This window comes from Bos indicus x Bos taurus, chromosome 17, assembly GCF_003369695.1.
Source record: "Bos indicus x Bos taurus breed Angus x Brahman F1 hybrid chromosome 17, Bos_hybrid_MaternalHap_v2.0, whole genome shotgun sequence".
In the NCBI taxonomy this organism is placed as follows: Eukaryota; Metazoa; Chordata; class Mammalia; order Artiodactyla; family Bovidae; genus Bos; species Bos indicus x Bos taurus.
This window is the reverse complement of record NC_040092.1, coordinates 7157055-7177073: the sequence shown is the minus strand read 5'-3', so window position 1 is coordinate 7177073 and position 20019 is coordinate 7157055. Positions and strand designations below refer to the sequence as shown.

The 20019-nt window shown below is 49.9% G+C and overlaps 1 protein-coding gene across 4 annotated transcripts in view; it reads left to right on the top strand.

The window, feature by feature from the left end:
* Window positions 1-20019, top strand: part of MYO18B (myosin XVIIIB) — a 232385-nt gene that overhangs the window by 105503 nt on the left and 106863 nt on the right. For all 4 annotated transcript variants that reach the window (XM_027566459.1, XM_027566456.1, XM_027566457.1 and 1 more), the window contains 5 exons: window positions 8817-8936; window positions 9220-9328; window positions 13879-14003; window positions 16011-16165; window positions 19319-19442. In XM_027566459.1, coding sequence (XP_027422260.1) covers window positions 8817-8936; window positions 9220-9328; window positions 13879-14003; window positions 16011-16165; window positions 19319-19442 — 633 coding nt within the window. The remainder of the gene's footprint in view (window positions 1-8816; window positions 8937-9219; window positions 9329-13878; window positions 14004-16010; window positions 16166-19318; window positions 19443-20019) is intronic.

Here is a 20019-nt window from a genome sequence, read left to right as displayed (position 1 = left end):
TAATGTTGGCAGTGACACCACCCCAGCCGCGCAAGCACAGGAAGCTCTGGTTTTGCTCTGGACTGAGACAGTCTGTCACGCTGCCTCAGGACCTTTGCACTGGCTGCCTCTACCTTTCCTCCAGATCTGCACAGAGATGGGGGCATCACATGCGTCAGATCTAGCTTCAGACTTTTCAGTCCACACACGTCTTCCCTGACCACTTACGTAATATCACCCCCCACTTGACCTCCCTCCCCGTCACCTCCCTCTGTTTAATACCTGCAGCACTCCACCATCTGAAAGCTAGCTTGCACGTTTATCTACTTGGGGTCTGTCTCCCTCTGTTGGCCTGGAGACTTTGTGAGGACAGGGACTTTGCCTTGTCTCTGGCTGTATCCGAGGAGTCTGGTAGAAAGTCTATCATGTGGAAGGTACTCAGATACATCTGATGAACAAGGGTATGAAGAAGGGAATGAACGAGCTCCACCTGAACTTCAGCAGAACCCTGTGACGTACCAGGGCTTCCTGGAGACAGACAGCTGGGACTAGGGCAAGCCAAGCATTTGCCAAGGGGGCACAATTTAAGGGAGCCCTGAAAACCTCAGAAATCAAGATCAGGAATTCCCTGGTGGTCCACCCTCATGGTCAGGCGAGGGGCAGGGGCTCCTGGAAGGGAGGGTCTCCGGTGCACTAGGAGGAGGGCTGGGCTGGCCTACTGCCCCTCTCATGGACGAGACTGTGAGGAGGGGGAATGGCACCTGAATACCTTACAATACCTCCTCTGAGGCTCCAGAGAGCCAGTGCCTGACCCCTCTTGCTGGTAGTAGCCATGAGTAGAGCAGCAGAAGCAGTCAGAGAGCTGTGGGCTGGTGGGGAGTATCGGTGACTTCCCGGCAGAAATTCTTCCCACCAAGCTGACATTTTATGCAGTAATCCATCACGAGCTGTCACGTTGGACTTGGGGGTTTGCGATGTGTCAGCTGTTGCAGGAGACTTGGAGAGGAGGAGGAGGTGATTGTTTCTAGCATCTGGAGGTCCGCTCATGGGACACTGGTGGTAGAGGAGGGAGCCAGGCTTCTGAGGCCCAAACTACGCATGCTCGTGTCAGCACCTGCAGAATATCCTGCCTGGGCTCTTTAGTTTTTGTATAATACACAGTTGCAAAAAGGTGCATGAAGTCTTGAAAAAATAAGATAAAAATTTAAAGCTAAGAAAATCAGCAAAGGGAACCAAGAATCGAAGAATACACAAAATCAAGGAAAGAGTTAGAATATAGACCTTTACCATTGGCCTTAGACTCACTCTCAATACATGCCTTTGCCTGTGCTGTTCCTTCTGCCTAGAACGTCCCACTCCACCCTCCTCACCTGGTAAATGTCTGGTCATCCCTTCATACTTAGTTCAAGTGGTGCTTCCTCCAAGAAGCCTTCCTTGATGCTCTAAGGGTAGGTGGTGGTGGTTCCATCACTAAGTCAAGTCCAACTCTTTGCGACCCCATGGACAGTAGCCCGCCAGGCTCCTCTGTCCATGGGATTTCCCAGGCAAGAACATTGGCATGGGTTGCCATTTCCTTCTCCAGGGGATCCTCCTGACCTGGGGATTGAACCTGTGTCTCCACTTGGCAGGTGGATTCCTTCCCACTGAGCCACCTGGGAAGCCCACGGGTCCATTAGGCCCCCACTGCAGGCTCCTGGTGTTCCTGTGCTTCCCCTCACAGCACTGATCAGTGCCTCCTGATCACCTGCGTCCCAGCTAGACTGGGAGACCCTGTCCTTGGGAGGCCTCATCACATCAGCCCCGCCCCCAGTGCAGAAGAGACACAGAATGGGTGTGTGGAACTATTAAAAATGGGTTGAAATTTTGACACAGTGCTTCCTAGCAACCAAAGCAAAAAGAAAAACAGGATATTCCATAAGCATGTTGTGTCTGGGTTATATGCATACACACCCCCACACACCTCTGTTGCTTGAGCAGAGAGTAACTTTTCAGGATATGGAGATAATCGAGATATTAGAGGAGCTTCTCCCATGAAGCCTCATTAAAAGGGCCCTGAGGGCACTCACCTATATTCACACAGTAAATCTAGAAGGGGTCTGTAGAAATGCTTTTGGTAGTGTAACATTAAACTGCAAGTCAAGGGCGTGATGCCCCTACCACAAAGAGAATTCAGTCAGGAATCAAAGCTGAGCTTCATGCCGGAAGCACATTTAGATGACTCAGTGTTGGGATTTCTTCCTCTTCCTCCCCACCGCCTCCTCTTCATCTTCTTCCTCCTGCTTCTCTTCTTCCTCCTGCCTTTTAAACTCTATGTAACAGTCCAACATACAAAAAAAGTGTACACATCATAAGTGCAGCTTAATGAATTTTCACAAAGTGGGCGCACCAGTGCAGCCAGCACCCCGAGCGCTGGTTGCCAGTTCGCTCCCAGGTTCCCCTACCTCGTGCCCCTTCCAGCCACTGCCCTCCATCATTAACCACAAATGGACTCCTGCTACCAAAGAATAGCGTTTGCCTTTTTTCTGAACTTTACTGAGATTCATTGAATTTGTGTGTTCCTTTGTCCCTGGTTTCTTTGATTTGACATCGTTGGTGACGTCAGTGACTATGGTTCACAGACCCCCTCTGCTGTAGACTAGTCAATTACATGCGGACACCCATCCTTACCCTTCCTCTAAAGGAACATTCGACTGTTGCTATTTTTAAACTGTAAAGAACCAGCTTGCTCTGGACCTCCTGACATGTGTCTTTTGGTGCACAGATCATGCATGGCCGTTAGCACACTGGATGGAACCACTGGGTTTTAAGTTATTTCTGTGTTCAGTTTTTATGGATGCTGCAGGTAGCTCACTGCCGTGTTGGTGTCCATTTGTTCCCCGACGGCTGCGGGTGAGCCTTCTGTCTGCCCCACGTCTTCCCAGCACTGGGGATTGTCTGCCTTTTTCATTTAGCGACTGTGGCTGTTGCCCAGTTGTACCACCTTATGATTTTAATTTGTGTCTTTTCACGTGTTTTTGGCTATTTGGTTATCTTCTCTGACAAAGTGGTCTTTGCAGTCTTTCCTATGGCTTTTCTTGTTGATCCGTAGCTGTTCTTCATAAGCTGTGGATGTCTGGTCTGTTGTTCAGTGTGGACAACTATATAACCAATGTGGATCCCTTCCCCTCCGTGGCTTGTCTGCACTGAGGGAGTAATTTATTGAGTGTTTTCCTAAGCCCGGCGTCTCTTCAGGCCCGTCAGAGGGCAAGGAAGGGGTCCAGGCCTCCAGAACTCTCGCACCTGCGTCTGTTACAGTAGATGTGCTGCTCGTGCTTTGATTCTGTTTTTATCAATTCTCAGATGAATTATTTTCTCCCTTTGTACTTCGCTGAACCCAGTCAGCAGCCTCTCACACTAGGAACTGGCCGTGCATTCCTCTCTCATGTTCTAAACTGTGCATCTTACAATCAACGGCAGCTCAGATTTGGTGAAATGCAGCATGTTGGGGCCCAAGTAGGATTCTATTTGGAGAAAGGGCTCTAATTCCTACCTTCCTCCCTGCAAAGCTACTGTTGATTTATATTGGTTGCTTTTGCACTTGAAAGAGCATCAGAATCACCCATGAGTGCTAAGTCCACTTGGTCGTGTCCAGTTCTTTGTGACCCCATGGGATGAAGCCTGCCAGGCTCCTCTGTCCATGGGATTTCCCAGGCAAGAATACTGTAATGGGTTGCCATTTCCTCTTCCAGGGGATCTTCCCAACCCAGGGATCGAACGCGCATCTCTTATGTCTCCTGCGTTGGCAGGCGGGTTCTTTACCACTAGTGCCATGTGGGAAGCCCTCAGAATCACCCAGAGGAGCTGTTACCCCCGTAGCTTTCCTGGCTCCATCTCTCAAGGTTGGGCCCGGGAGGGAATCTTGGGGATCAGGGTTCCTCCGCACTTCTCCAGCAAGCCTCGAGGTGACCCTGGTGCAGAGGGTCGTGCTATGTTAGGGTAGTGGGGTTCTCCTCGAACACGTGTCAGAACCCCCAGGAGGATGGGTTAGGGTGTGAGTCGTTGGAGCCCAGCCTTCAAGACTCTGCGTCGGTGGCTTGGCACGGCCCTGGGGCTTTTGTAGTTCTAGGAAGTTCTCAAGTGACGCTGAACCTGCTTGTTCAGGGCCCACACTTAGAAATGTCAAGTTACAGAATAGGTACGAATTGTCTCCTTCTACTCGGTTCTTCAATCTTGGAAGGGAGCCTCTGTTGACAGTTGGAGAGCAGACACTCCTTCAGGGCTGTGCATCATGCAGCCCCCCAGCACCGTTCCCAGCGTCTGCACCCCACCTCTCGTCTCAGCGGGGAAACAGCCACAGAAATGTGGCTGGAACGTGGTGTGCCTCGTCAGCGAGAATGCCATTTGACGAGCCTTATTAAAAAGACAACGTTACTGCAAAATGATTTACGTGCTTCATTTGCAAAGGAGCCGAAGAGGAGATGAGGGGCCTCTGAGACGCCAGTTATAAATACTCTTCAAGCATGCAGGATCAGCCTGCATGGCCAGTGGGGTTTGTGTTTTTACAGGGAAGCAGCTTGACTGGGTCGGAGCACCAGGGAGGCTGCAGGAGCACAAGGCGAGGCCTGAGAGCGGGGTGGTGTCTTCTCTCTGGAATATGTACAGGACCTCCTTTATGGCAAAAGACGGAGGCCCATGTGCACCGCTGTCTGGCCTCATTAGCCCAAGAAGTTTCACTTCTGGGTGAAGAATCGCTGAGGGCACAGTGGGAACTGGAGATCTAGGGCAGACGTGCATTAGTGGAGCCCTGAGAGAGGTGGCTCCTGACGGCCGTGACTGTCTACTAGCAGGGTGGGCAAGGGACGTCTCACTGGGCCCCGTGGTCAGATGGCGCCCGAGCCTTGCCCTCGCCCCAGGTCTCCTGGCACCTGGTTCCGTGCTCTGGTGCAGCGCCAGGCCCCTGTGTTCCAAGGAGTCATCCTGAAAAAAGGACAGAGAGAGAAAAGGAGAGAAAAGGAAAAAAAGAATGACACGGGGAGACCAAGCTTCGGTGAGCGAGGCCCATACCTTTATTTTCAAAAGCAACTTTTATACCTTGACTTGTACATAGAGGGAAATGAAAGATGCAAAGTCATACAGAGTCAGCCCACACATTACATCTGTTTTGTCTTTATCGAAACCAGGATTTTTTCTACATACTTTTCCCATAAACAATGTTGTGTATAATATCTTCTGGCCTTGGAGGCCTGTGGACATTTTATGACCCTTTTTTGATAAAGGCTGATCAGCCAGAAAACTTGTTTTCCCTTCAAGTGTTTCTTCTTTATTTCTCTCAGCCTCAGAAAGTACTAAACAGAGTTACATTCTCACAGAGCAAAGGTGCAGTGGGTCACAACAAAAAAAGAACCAGTTAGCTCAAAGGTCCGATGTGGTTAATTCCCAGGGTGCTACTTGTTTTTCCTACATTCCAACTATGTTAGCCAATGCACTCCCAAGTGCACAATGGATAAGGGATGTGGGCACTTGGCAGCAAGCACTGGCCCAATAATGAAGCCCTTTACCAGTACTATCTATTCTAATAATTTTTCATCCCTTAAAGGACTCTATGCTCATCAGGACTTTTAGAATGTTTAGGCTTTTCAAGGTTGGGGAGTTGTGAACAGTCATGTGTGTTAATTGCAAGAGTATGGCTAAACCTGTCAGGCAAGCTAGAATGCCCACAGAGGGGTTTGAATTGAAACACTCCTATCATGCCCAGGAGACTTATTAACTAAAGCCCTAAGTTGACTTTTTCCAGAGAAAGGTGGCCAGGGATAGCTCCCTGTTAATGTCAGAAGAGTTGGTGAGAGACACAAAATAGTAAGACAGACAGATTTTGGTTTTGGGGTAGATGCTCGAGCAGATTCAGGGGTTCCCTCGAGGCCTGATCCGCCTTTGCCTGTCAGGCCTCCTCCACATGACCTTTGTCATGGGTGGGATCTCCTGTGGTGGCTCCCGGCACCTGCCCAACAGCAGAGTCTTCGAAGGCAGGTCTGGCAGGCAGTAGGTGCTGGCGTCGTGCAGGGCAGGTGACTGTGACAGCCCAGGGGACCTTGTGTGCTCCGCAGTTAAGGTCCTTCACATCCCTGCAACCCACTGTTCCCCCAGTGTGGTGTCTGTGTCAAGATGTGGGGAATGTTATTTCTGTTTGACTCTGCAAAACGTACAGCAGATTCATTCATTTCTGTCTCCCTCTCTCTGGCAGACCCTTGGAGTCATTGTCCCTGAGTAGAAAGAGGGTTTCTGATGATTCAGCCAAGCGGTGGATCCAGGGAGGATTCCAGAATAATTCCTGGTTACTTGGTCCTAGTGTGGTCTGCACAGGACCCTTCTGGGTTTGCAGCCCGGCTCTCCCTCATTAAACTGGCCTTCATTTTGCACCCACCTCAACTCAAGGACAGAGCCTCTGGACCCCAAAATGTGTGAAGGAGAAGGGCTTTGTGGGGATGGGGACGGTCAGAGACTACTGTCTCTGAGAAAAGCGGCTATTGTTTCCCCAGTTTGGAAAGGCGAATTGTCCTTTGAGCTCCAGACTTGGGGTCTGTGGAATTCAAAATTAATGCATTAAATTAATTCTGTGCTCTCTTTGCTCAAGCCGATTAGCACAAATTGAATTTCATACTAAATGGTTAAGGCAGAGAGAATACTCTCCTGGTGTTTGGTATCCATGCTGATGGCAGGGATGGAGGCCATGTTGTGTGATTGGGGGTGCTCCTGGAGTACACTGGCCTGTAGTCGGTGCCCACTGAAAGTGATCACTTTTCCAGCTTGAATGCCTTTATGCACCCCAGAGGCTCAGATGGTAAAGAACCTACCTGCAATGCAAGAGACCTGGGTTCGATCCCTGGGTCAGGAAGATCCTGAATGGATCTGGCAACCCATTCCAGTATTCTTGCCTGTAAAATCCCAGTATTCTTGTCTATACAGACTCTTGAGAGTCCCTTGGACTGCAAGATCAAACCAGTCAATCCTAAAGGAAATCAGTCGTGAATATTTATTAGAAGGAATGATGCTGAAGCTGAAACTCTTATACTTTGGCCACCTGATGCAGAGAACTGACTTACTGGAAAAGACCCTGGTGCTGAGAAAGATTAAAGGCAGAATAAGGGGAGGACAGAGGATGAGATGGTTGGATGGCATCACCAACTCAATGGATATGGGTTTGAGCAAGCTCCAGGAGATGGTGATGGACAGGGAAGCCTGGAGTGCTAGAATCTAATGGGTCACAAAGAGACGGACACGACTGAGCGACTGAACTGAACTAAAGTTCCATGGACAGAGGGGTCTGGCAGACTGCAGTCCATGGCGTTGCAAAGAGTTGAACACCATTGAGTGACTTCCACTTTACTTTAAGTCTGACCCACCTAGAACCAAGTGAGGAGCATAGCCCCAGTTTCATGAGGACTCTGCTGTACAGCATCATTTATGTCCTTCTTGGTCATGAACTGTCCACTTGTATGTTTCTCTTCTCACTTACCTTGGCATATCCTTGAACCCAGAAGGCTGTATTTGAAACAATAAGACCACAAAAGTGCTGACTCACTTGGTGTTTTCCATTTATTTTTTGGGGAAAAAAGCCAATGCAAGTGGGAATTCATTTAAAAAATAAACATTTTAATTTTTAACTTAAAACATGTCTGCCTCAACTCACTGCTACTGCTAAGTCACTTCAGTCGTGTCCAACTCTGTGTGACCCCATAGACGGCAGCCCACCAGGCTCCCCCGTCCCTGGGATTCTCCAGGCAAGAACACTGGAGTGGGTTGCCATTTCCTCCTCCAATGCATGAAAGTGAAAAGTGAAAGTGAAGTCGCTCAGTTGTGTCCGACTCTTTGCGACCCCGTGGACTGCAGCCTACCAGGCTCCTCCGCCCATGGGATTTTCCAGGCGAGAGTGCTGGAGTAGGGTGCCATCGTCTTCTCCGCACCTCACTGAGGTGGGACCAAAAATTCAAGACCTACTTCTTCTTTAAACCACACCCTCACACACAACTACGTGATTTCCAGTTTCGATTTCTTTAAGGCAGAGCAAATGGCAAAAGAATTCGAATGCAGAAGCCTACACTTTGTACTTGGAGTTTTTCCTTTGTAGTTTTTGCACCTGCACCTATATGACAGAATTTTAAGAAGCAACTCGCTTGTATTCATTCCTTCCAAAGCACTCAGCCTAGTTTTCCTGGAAACTCTTGGCCCGGTCGCATCGTACGGGTGTGTGTAATAGCTAATAGAATAGTAATTGCATAAAAGCGTGTGAGGCATAAACAGGCTGTGAGCACACACTGTGTGGCAGTACGGCTGCAGCCTGGTCGAGGCAGCGGGCCCCAGGGAGCCATCGGGGGGGCTTCCCGGCCGAGAGCGTCCCTGGGAGTGGGCATCTGCGAGTGTGCGTCTTACCAAGGAAGCCTGTTTGGTCAAGTGAAATGGCTTCCTGAAGGATGCCTAAGGAGAGTTGCTACTAGAATAATTGTTAGTCGAGCATTTACTGTGTGCTTGGCACTGTGCTAAGCTCTGTGTGGATTATCTCACTTAATTCTCTAAACAATTCTATCCGCTGTCCCCTTCCTTCCTAAAGTGGAGAAAACCGAGCATTGGAGAGGCACCCTGTGTGGCTGAGAGTCACACCGACAGTGAGTGCTGGGCCAGGAATTCTCACTCACCAGGACCGTAACATCCTGACGCCTGTGCTCTTAATCACCTTATTACGCTGCAGGGTTGCCTTGCGATAAGACCTCTTATCAGTGCAAGGATGGTCCCATGGAGCATGGGCGGGAGGAGAAGGGTTGGCAGCCCCAGCGAGTAACCCTGCCTTAACCCTCCCCCTCCAGATCACTGAGCTGACCACAGAGCTGGCAGATGAGCGCTTCAAAGGGGACGTGGCCTGCCAGGTGCTGGAGAGTGAGCGGGCAGAGCGGCTGCGGGCCTCCCGGGAGGTCCAGGAGCTAAAGGCGAGTGGTCGGGAGCGCTGGGGGTGCGAGTGCCCGAGAAGAGTGGCCAGGAGGGTTGGGCCTGCCCTGCTCTGCTCATATCTGGGATACACAGGCTTACTGACTCCCATTCTGGGAGTCCTGGAGGACATCTGAGTCTTCCTAAGTCTTGGCTTTGGAGATATCCTGGGTGAAGATTGTGGGGGTAGGGGTGGGGATAGGGGCCAGTCCTGATTTGAAAGCACCTTGGGTGAGATGGCCACTGTTTTAGCTTCAGTTTGAAACCTCGAGGCCTCTCTTCCAGAGCAAGTATGAGCAAGTCCAGAAGAATCTAGGAGAAGTGGAAAAGCGGTTGGAGGAAGCCCAGCAGAAAATTCAGTTGAATGATTTGGAGAGGAGTCACACTGGAGGAGGTGAGTCCATGGGAACCATGGGATTAGACACTGGTGGAAAAGCTCCCCTTCTTTTCATTCATTCATTCATTCATTCACACGTCTGGAGCACTTACAATGCTCTAGATGCTGCATTAGGGGCTGAGATGTTGGCAGAGAAAACAGGAACAGATTTTGCTTTCTTAGGGTATACAGTTCAATGCAAGAGGCAGGCACTAAACAGATAACCCAACAATATCTAAGGTAATAAATTACCAATGTGACAGGTGCTGTTTATTCATAAGGCAAAGAATGATTTAAAAAATAGTGGTTCTATAGATGGGCAGTTCATTTCAGTCACTCAGTTGTGTCCAACTCTTTGAGACTCCATGGACTGCAGCATGTCAAGCTTCCCTGTCCTTCACCATCTCCTGGAGCTTGCTCAAACTCACGTTCATCAAGTTGGTGATGCCGTCCAACCATCTCATCCTGTGTCATCCCCTGTAGATGGGCAAGGCACCCTTATATTTAAGAATCTTTTTTATATGAGTAATTTTAATATAAGGTTTTGGGCTTCCCTGATAGCTCAATTGGTAAAGAATCCGCAATTCACAATAGAGTGAATTGCAATGCAGGAGACCTGGGTTCAATCCTTGGGTTAGGAAGGTTCCCTGGAGAAGGGAAAGCTACCCACTCTAGTATTCTGGCCTGGAGAATTCCATGGACTGTATAGTCCATGGGGTTGCAAAGAGTTGGACATTAACGAGTGACTTTCAGTTTCATAATATAAATTTTTATTAAATTCCGGTGAGCCAGGGTCATTGGAAGAGATCCTGATGCTGGGAAAGATTGTAAGCAGGAGGAAAAGGGGGCAACAGAGGTTGAGATGGTTGGATGGTATCACCAACTCAATGGACATGAGTTTGAGTGAACTCCGGGAGATGGTGAAGGACAGGGAAGCCTGGTGTGCTGCAGTCTATGGGGTCGCAGAGAGTCAGACACGACTGAGCGCGTAAACAACAATATAAATTTTGAAGAACTCAGTTCAGTGGTTAAGAAGTGAAAGCTATAAAATCTCATTTCTGGATTTGAATCTAGACTCTATTACTTTGGCCAAAGAAATTATCGTGCCTTGGTTTCCTCATCTTTCAAATGGCTGTAGACAGAGATGATGAATGGAAGGTGTTAGCCACATGGATGGTACAGAATGCTGAATAGTTGTTGCTCACTTTATTATTATTTCTAGTAGCACTAATAGTGGGACCCTTTTTCCTGCTCATCACCCGTGGAGCAGGGACTACTCCTGGCCCTGTTTGAAAGTGATGTCAGGCACTTGGTTAGCAGTTAGATCACTCTAATGAAAGATGTGCTCAGCGGAGCTAGGGATTCCTGGTGGTGCCCGTCTTGGTTGCCTGGAGACACATCTCACGGCTGGATGGGCAGGAGGCAGCCCTGTCATCTCCTCTGCCTAGTTGAAATGAGTCAGCTGAGGAGGGTTCCTGGCGTGTCTGTCAGCCTTTATAAAACATAGACATCGCTCCTCTAGTGCCCCCAGAGAATCGATGCCCTAGAAACGTCAGGGACACTTGAAGGGGCCGAGGTCAGGAGGTGGTGGAGGAGGGGAAGGCACGTTGGCTTCCTACTCCACTCCTGTCATCCTCTCATCCCGGCTACCTGCAGGGCAGGCGTTTGCCAGGGAGGTTCATCCTGAGGAGTCTGAGACTCTCAGGTACCCGAGCCCCAACAAGGTGGGGCCCACTCAGGGAGAAGGGAACCTGTTTGCCCAGAACCGGCACAGGTTCCCCAGCCCCGGTTCCATCCTGATGGTGATTTTTGTGTGAACGGTGCTCCCCGGCCATTTGTCTTCCTGTGCAGAGATATGGGAGTCAGCCGAGGGGGAAACACGCTGAGCTCAGGAGCACATTAGTCACAGTGCTGCGCAGGCTTTCAGCTCAGGATGCTTATTCCAGGAAGCCAATCCACAAATATTTTGTTTTTGATTGTGAAAGTAGTACATACTCATTATAGAAGATGTCTATGACGTAGGAAAGTTGAGAGAAGCAATAAAACACTTTAATTATACCACTGCAGTGCCGCCATAACCTCCCCTATGGATCAGGCTGGGGTAGAAATTACTGAAAATATGTATGTTTTCTCACTATGCGTGGTGAAATCTTTAAAGAGAACCTCTCATGGAATGTGTTCAGCACTGAGCTGGACTCTGGGGCAAGGGTTGTAGAAGAATTGTAGTTGGGCCTTGCTGTCCAGAAATTTGCAATGTCAGTGGGAGGCCAGGGAAGCCCAGGAAAATGGTACTGGAAAATGAAGGGCTCACTGACAGGTGTGTGAAGAATGGCGCCCACGGGGAAGGAGGCTGGGGCAGTGGAGCAGGTCCTGGGCCGTCGTGGCACCCACTCACACCCCTCTCCGGAGCACGGAGCACACAGGCCACCTGAGAAATCCTTTCTGCTGCCCTTTCCTTTTTGAAGCTGTGCCATTTGCCACTTGAGATTTTTTTTCCATGATGGAGAGATAGGATTCCTTTCGTACCATGATATTATTTATCCTGATGGAAATTTGAAGAAGCTTCAACTTTTTACAATTATATCATCCTTCTGTTTGGGTTAGTTATGTGAGAATCACCCCCGACAAGACCTCAGTCCTGCCATCCATCTGTCCGTCCGTCCATCCATCCATCCGTTCACTCACCTGGCCACCTCTGAAGTGAAAGTTACAGAGCATTTATGATGTGCTAGGCATTATAGTCGGAGCAGGCGATGGCACCCGCTCCAGCACTCTTGCCTGGAAAACCCCATGGACGGAGGAGCCTGGTGGGCTGCAGTCCACGGGGTTGCTAAGAGTCGGACATGACTGAGCGACTTCACTTTCACTTTTCACTTTCGTGCTTTGGAGAAGGAAATGGCAACCCACTCCAGTAATCTTGCCTAGAGAATCCCAGGGACGGCGGAGCCTGGTGGGCTGCAGTCCATGGGGTTGCAAAGAGTTGGGCACGACTGAGCGACTTTCATTTTTCACTTTCATGCATTGGAGAAGGCGATGGCACCCCACTCCAGTACTCCTGCATGGAGAATCCCATGGACAGAGGAGCCTGGTGGGCTGCAGTCCATGGGGTCGAGAAGAGTCGGGCACGACTGAGCGACTTCCGTTTCACTTTTCACTTTCATGCATTGCAGAAGGCAATGGCACCCCACTCCAGTGTTCTGCCTGGAGAATCCCAGGGACGGGGGAGCCTGATGGGCTGCCGTCTATGGGGTCACACAGAGTCGGGCACGACTGAAGTGACTTAGCAATAGCAGCAGGCACTATAGTAAGTCCTGTGGATGTGGATACGGTCGTGAACAAAACATAAGTTTGCTTCCCTCATGAGTTTGAGTCCTCTTCTGAACTTCCTTAAGTTCCTTTTATGAGAGTCCTGGTCATGCTTTGTTCAAGCTGATTTTACGTGTTTGTCTCCACAAGTGGATTCTTCTGGAAGACAGAATGGTTTCTTATTCATTTCATGATCTCTTGTGCCTGGCATGGAGTAGTGTGAGCTTTTGGTTGGATGGAAGGTAGATGGAACAATGGATGATGGATGGATGGATGGATAGATATGGATGGATGGATGGATAGATGATGGATAGGTGGATGGATGGGTGGGTGGGTGATGGATAGATGGATGTTGGGTGGATGAATGGATGATGGATGGATGACAGGTGGGTGGATGGATGGGTGGATGGGTGGTGGATGGATGGTGGCTGGATGATGGATAGATTGATGTTGGGAGGATGGATGGATGGATGGATGGGTGATGTTTGGATGGATGATGGATGGATGGTCTCTATCTTACACTGTCCATTTGTACAATGTTTTCCACATCTCTATTACCTTAAACAATGTTACTCTTTTATTCAATCAGAAAATAAGCTATCACAACCTAGTATAGCCTGTTCTATTCAGCGAGTTTTCATCACCACCAGCAAATGACTTTTTTTTGGAGAATTTTACCAAATCAAGGGATTGTTTAGTTATTATATAGAGACATGTTGTGACCATTGTCTCTGTTGCCCTTTGCATAGTAGACACCTTAATTATTGTTCACTGATTTATTTGTTAATTAATTCAGCCATCACTAATGATGTACTCCATCACCCAACGTGAATGGCCAGTAGAATGGCCAGCTGGTAAACTTGTTTTGCCACACAGGGGAAGCTTCCATGCATAGGGGACTCTTCTAGAGGTTGTAGAGAACCCACAAATGTATAAAACAGATCCTCTACCCTCAAAAAGTATGGAATTTCCATAGGCGGAAGGTGTATGCACACATGTAGAGAAATTGAATTCTGTAAATGACCAAGCTTAAAATAGTGACTGGTTAATAATGTTCAACACCTGGATGTAGTCAGGGAAGGCTGCCTGGAGAAAGTGGTGTTTTAAGCTTGGACTCAATGTGGGATTTCCAGATCCTAAGCCTAGGGTCGAACCTCGGGAATTCTGTTAAGACTGTGAAATTGTGCACAGAGGGCTAAGGACGGGAGGGAACGGCCCATTCACTGAGTTTCCTGACTGGCCTCTCTGACACTCTTGAACAGCGGACGAGTGGCAGATGCGCTTCGACTGTGCTCAGATGGAGAACGAGTTCCTCAGGAAGCGTCTCCAGCAGTCAGAGGAGAGGCTGGAGTCGGAGCTGGCGTCTAGGAATGAGCTGGAGCAGAAGGTAAGGGGGGAAGATAGTCTGGATCGTCAAGGCCACAGAAATAGGGCGGGGTCTCCCCTCCCTCTTCTAGGTGTTGACGGAACCTGAAAAGGGGGAGGGGGCATCACCTGCGTCGCGTGTCACCTCCACTGACAGCACACGGGGAGGTCGCTGGGCGTGTGGGCAATAGTCCCCCTCTTTGTCACACTGTTAAGGTCTTTAGCTTGTTTTCTAATTGAGTTGTTTGTTTTCTGATTTTCTGGTATATTTTGGATAAGTTCTTTATCAGGTATGTCTTTTGCAAATGTTTTTTTCCTGTCTGTGGTTTTTCATTTTCTTGAAAGTGTCCTTTGCAGAGTAGAAATGTTTAGTTTTAATAAAATCCAGCTTATAAATTCTCTTTTTCATGGGCCATGCCTCTGGTGTTATATCTAAAAAGTCATTGCCAAATCTAAGGTCATCAAGGTTTTCTACTATGTTATCTTCCAGGAGCTTTATAGTTTTGCATTTTATATTTACATCTGTGATCCATTTTGAGTTAATTTTTGTGTAAACTCTGTGTCTAGATTTTTTTTTCGCTTGTGAATGACCAGTTGTTTCAGCACCATTTGTCAGAAAGCCTCCACTATATAGCATTTGCCTCTTTGTAAAAGATCAACCAACAATAGTTCTGTGGGTCTCTTTCTGGACTCTACTCCGTTCCATTGCACGGGTTTTCCACCCCCTCCTTCAAGAAAGGCCTATTCTTTCTCACCTCTGGGCCTTGGCATATGCTCTTTCCTTTTCCTAGAACACTCTTTCTCTTCCCTACCTAGATTCTATCTCTGACAAACCGTACATTCTCAGCTTAAATATCCTTCCCCCCAGAAAGTCTTCCCTGACACAGATTGGGGAGATTGCCCCTAATTTACTTCCCCAGATATAAGCCTCATTATGCTGTATTGTCATTATCTGCTTACTTCTTGGTGTCCCGCAGTAGAGGTAAGTACCATAAAAGTTGAGGTCATATTTCCTGTCCCATTATTATTTAGGTATCTCCTCACTGTGAGCAAAAAGTATCATGAAATCATCCTGCAGAAGTGGGCCAGGGTGAGATCTCATGGGATTTTATAAACAGCGGAAGTGAGGCTCCCTGGCGATGGTTTTAGCGGTCACTTTCAAGGTGGACGTTGTATCGTGATCCTCAGGAGACTTCTGGGCTGTAGATAACCAGCCAAGGGACAGCCGCCTGGGAACAGCCCAGTTCTTTCATAACAAATTATCAAGTCGGGTCAGCCTCCCCAAGGAAGGAGGGATATTCATGCTACATTAAAAAGTAATAAAACTGCAACCTTTTTCTGAACAGCGGAATATAAGAAAACATCCCATTTGCCTTCAAATACGGAATTTAGAATTACAGGCTTCATTAACTCGGTGTTTTGCTTATTTAAAGCAATTCTTTAATGAGCCCATTTCTTCAAAGCGAGTGTGCCAAGTCGCCCTCTCTCCCAGATCTGAACTAGGACATTGGGAGGGTGCTTCCTGGAGGGAGATGCAAGAGCCGAGGCTCTTCTGTTTGTTTGCAGCCGCATGCGTTCCCGTGTGAGTCAGTACATCTGAAGTGCCGTTGAGAGCCCGTCCCGTGGGTCTCCTCTGAACTGTTCTGGCTGCTTCTCAGCTAGTCCACACACACCTCCCAGATGAGGCAGCCAACGGGGGTATCAATTATACATGGTTCTCCAGGGGCTGTCGAGTTGGGCAGGGCATGTTCAGAATCTGCTGGCCAGAGGAGCATTGAGGAAAATTAAAAACACTCAGAGAACGACAGACACCGCCCCCACCCCCATATTACCCCTGAGCAAACTGAAGCTCAGAGGAATAGCTCCCCACACTGATGCAGGTGGCAAGTGGTCAGGACTGGGTCTCTCTGGCCCAGAACCTGATCTCTTCCTGTTAGACTCTCACTGGGAGCGGCAGCTGCTTCAGCTGGAAAGTAGGGGGCCTGTTCAGTGCTGACGGGGTGGGCTGATTCCTTCTGCCCCTCCACAGCTCGGGGAGCTGCAGAGGGCCTACGAGGGAGCCCAGAGGACAGCCCAGCAGCTCAAGAGGAAGTGCCAGCTTCTGACCTGCGACCTGGAGGACACGCGCTTCCTGCTGGAGAGCCAGCAGAGCCGAAACCACGACTTGGAGAAGAAGCAGAAGAAGTGAGTCGTGACCTGGGCGCTCGGGTGGGCTGCCTGGGTACTGGGGTCTCCGGATTCTCCTCTGAAGCCCCGTCACTCCAGTCAGGGCTCTTTGTCCCTGGAGCTCAGCCTCCTAGCTCTGCCCTCACTCGCCCCGTCCCTCCCCACTCATGGCTGTGTGGTTCTCCCAAGGATCCAGCAAGAAATCATTCTTCTCTGTTATCCAGTCTCAGCTCTACTGCCAGCCACCCACATAAGCTTGGGGGCTTTCTTGGCCTCTCTGGGCCTCAGCATCCCCACTAAGAGTGAAGGGCTTGTTGTGGAGGCAGAGTCAGCCTAGCCTGGTGGGTAGGGGTCCAGTGCTGGTTCAAGTCCCAGCTGTGCCTCTTCCCAGCTGTGTGACCTTGGACGAGTCCTTCAGCCCTTCTCCACCTGAGAGGATTCTGCTCCTCAGGTGGAGCACCCTCTTGTGGTGAAACTAGATGATGCGGTTGGTAGATCCCGCAGAGGACTAGGGTCTGGTTCCCATCCACACTGGTGAAAATGGAGAGACGGCCAAAAACTTGAGTCACTGCCCTTTCCATTTAAAGTTTAGACTCTCAGCTCACATGAGCAGTTCTGGCAGGATCTGGGCTCTGCGCATGAATAAGATGCCAGTCTTGAATCCGCACACTGGTTCCGGCGCTTGCTTTCCCCGTCTAGGAGCCTAGACTGGCACTCAGGTCTCTCTCACAAGCCTCCGTACGTGGAACCTCATATCCTGGGATGCCTTCATCCCTGGACTCCTTGTCTGTGTCTGAAGTTCTTCAGCTCACCTGGTGAGGGTACAGGTGTGCAGGAGCCCTGTTCTGAGCCAGACAAGCCCTGCTGGAGACTTCCTAGGAGGTGAATAGATGGAACTTAGCTTCTTTTAGAAGGTCCCAGTTGAAAACACAGAAGAACCTTGCTCTGTGCCAGGACATGATTTTTGCCAAGAACGCCTTTTTTCCAAGAGGTAGCCAGCTGAATTACATTTCCATGGGAGTGGTACCGGTTTTGAATTTGATCTGCATTAAATATTGTTTCTCTCATTTATCTTTGAGCTTTCCTGAACTGGCTTCTTCATAAAAAAAAAAAAAAAGTTCTTTGGGGAGTTATTAGTATGCCTCCCCAGATGAGAGAAGTTTGTTTTTTTCTGGCTGATAGCTGACTCTTTTTCCTTTTCCACCTTCCCATGCATGCTCTGGCTACACCTTGTCCTTACAGCAGGGAAAATGGCTTAGTCCCACCTTGATTGTTTGCTGTGTGACCTTGTCAGGTAACACTACCTCTCTGAGACAGACAGTGACTGATGTTTTAGAGCTGTCTTCGAAGTTAAGCAGACTACCTGGTGCTGAAGACTGGCTCCAACAGATGCCACCTGTTAATCGAGAGATGGAATTCCATCATCCCGGAGGTTTCTGCCAGCTGTGACAATCCTGGCCCTTATCTATGGGTTCTACTCCTGTTCTGAGAGGCCTTAAGGAGGGTTTCCACTTTCTGATGGGTGGCAGGGGGGCTCTGCCCTTGGAGTTTATGCAGCCAGAAAATTCCATCCCTCTGGTGTTTCCCGTGACCACCCACCTTGGACAGAATCCTTCATTCCAGATAATGGCCCCCGGAGAGTTCCCATTTCATCGTACTTGCGTCTCTCCTTAAACTCACCTGCCCTGTGATGCCCTCTACTCCCTGACCATCTCTTGGCAGAAGTTAGTTTATGTTGTGATGCTAATTGCAAAGAGCAGCCGTTACCTTTCTAGATGGATTAGCATTTTAGCCTGGAGCCCGTGAGCAGGTAGAGGCCTCTCATGGTGGAAATTCAGGTAGCATGCCCGTAGTGAGGGAGAGATGGAGAAGTTAGCCATACTTCCTCACACCTCTTTATGTTTAATCAAAGGGTCAATGCAGCTGCCTCCTATTGGCTGGGCTCTGGGTGGAGGGATGTCTCCATGCTGTTGAGGTTCCCTTTCCCCACCTTGGCCTCTCAGTTCAGAGTGGCCCGGTTGCCATGGTCACTCATGGGTCACAAAGCTCAGTTCCGAGGGCCGGTGGAGGTCCCCTAGGGATAAGGACTGTGCTGGAGCTGTGGGAGGCTGGATCCCTGGCCCGCTCCTAGTGGGGTGAAGGCTGTGAGTGAGTTCATCTGGCCTCAGACAGCTGTTCGGGCAGTGTGTTCCAAGAGTTAGGGTCTGTTGGAGGCATTCCCTGGCATTCAGTGGCCCAGAAGGACTCCTTGAAGACGTCTGTCACTGTCTGGCCCCCTCTGTCTTTACCTGCCTGCTGCAGCCCCTGAGCAGGTGGATAGCAGACCACCTTAGCCAGCAGAGAAGCTGGCTCAGACCCGCTTCAGGATTTTGGCTGACTCACTTCACCTCTGAACTTCAGTCTTCTCTTCTGCGAAATGGCTAAGATGTGTTTTCTGCTGAATTGCTATGAGGACTCCATGGAGCCCAGCTCAGAGCCAGGCAGTTTGAAACTGCCAGACCATTACCATCATCACAATGTTGCCATTCAGAGGTAGCCAATAGCACCTCTCGAATGACGTCACCAGGAGCCAATCAGAAAGCCCCTGGGCCCTTCCGACAGCAGGGGCTCTCTCATATGACCCATAGTTGGCTTTCTTTGGAGTCTTGAGGCTTTGACTGACCATCTACCGTTGAGGGACGTTGGATGATCTTGTAACAAGGGAGACCTTCTCACCAAGGCTGAAATCCCTCACCCAGTTCAGCCATTCTGGCCACACCCAGTTCCCTGGAGCAGGTGGCCAAAGCCACATCTTATTGACCAAAGTCACATCTTCCTGAGGCTTGGCAGAGCCTTCTGCAGGTTTCCTCGCCTGTGAGAGGGACAGAAGCTGAAAGAGCCATGTGAAATGATGCCCAGTCCAGGAAGCGCCTCTCACCCAACTTATATTTGCTTATATTTTTTATCACATTTTAAATAAGTGTTTGGCATTTTTCTGGAAACCATAAACCCTCAAAGTCGCCCTCTGGTGTTCAGTATTTCTACCCCATATCCACAAACTCTCCATCATCTGATACTGTCTCTCTCTAGCGGTTCTCAACAAGCTAACGGCCTCTCTCCAGTCCCACCCCTGCTCTGCGCCAGGCGCACCCCCCACCCCCGGGTGCCATGACCCGCGTTCTGCTTGGACAGGTTTGACGCGCAGCTGGCCCAGGCCCTGGGGGAGTGCGTGTTTGAGAAGGGCCTCCGTGAGAAAGTGGCCCAGGAGAACACCAGCGTCCGGGGCGAGCTGGGCAAGCTTCAGCAGCTCTTGAAGGTGAGGCGTGGGGGCGTGGCGCCACCCAGGGTTTCCATTGCTGGGTCTCAGGAAACCCCTCACACACCCTCGCTGCACGTGGTGCCGGGAAGAGAGCTCTGTGTGTGACTGTCCTGCTCTGTCAGCCTGCCAGAGTCACGGAGCCCAGCACGCCTGCATCAGCCAACCAGGGGTGGCAGGTGGTGGATAAGCAGGCCTCGCTAGCTCGATGTCCCTCACGATCTTGCTCCAGGCACCTGCCTGCGTTCCAAGGTGCCCACCTGGGTGCCCGTCTGTCACAGAGGAGTTAGCTGTAGACCCAGGTAGGGGCAGGGCCCTGCCCCTTGCAGGCCGCAGCTCAGAGGGATTTTATTAAAATGGGACACAGGCACCTCACCTCACTCAGCTGCTCCTCAGCCTGCTGCAGCTCCCCGTTACCCTGGGAGAGCCCCTGAGCCTGACGTGCAACTCCCTCATGGTCATGCCCAAACCTTCTAACCTGGAAGAATCGTTTCTGGCCACTTTGCTTCCCAGCTTCAACATCTCCGGCCCAGCCTCGGCAGGTGCACAGCTTTCAGATGGGGCAAATACCTCCTGT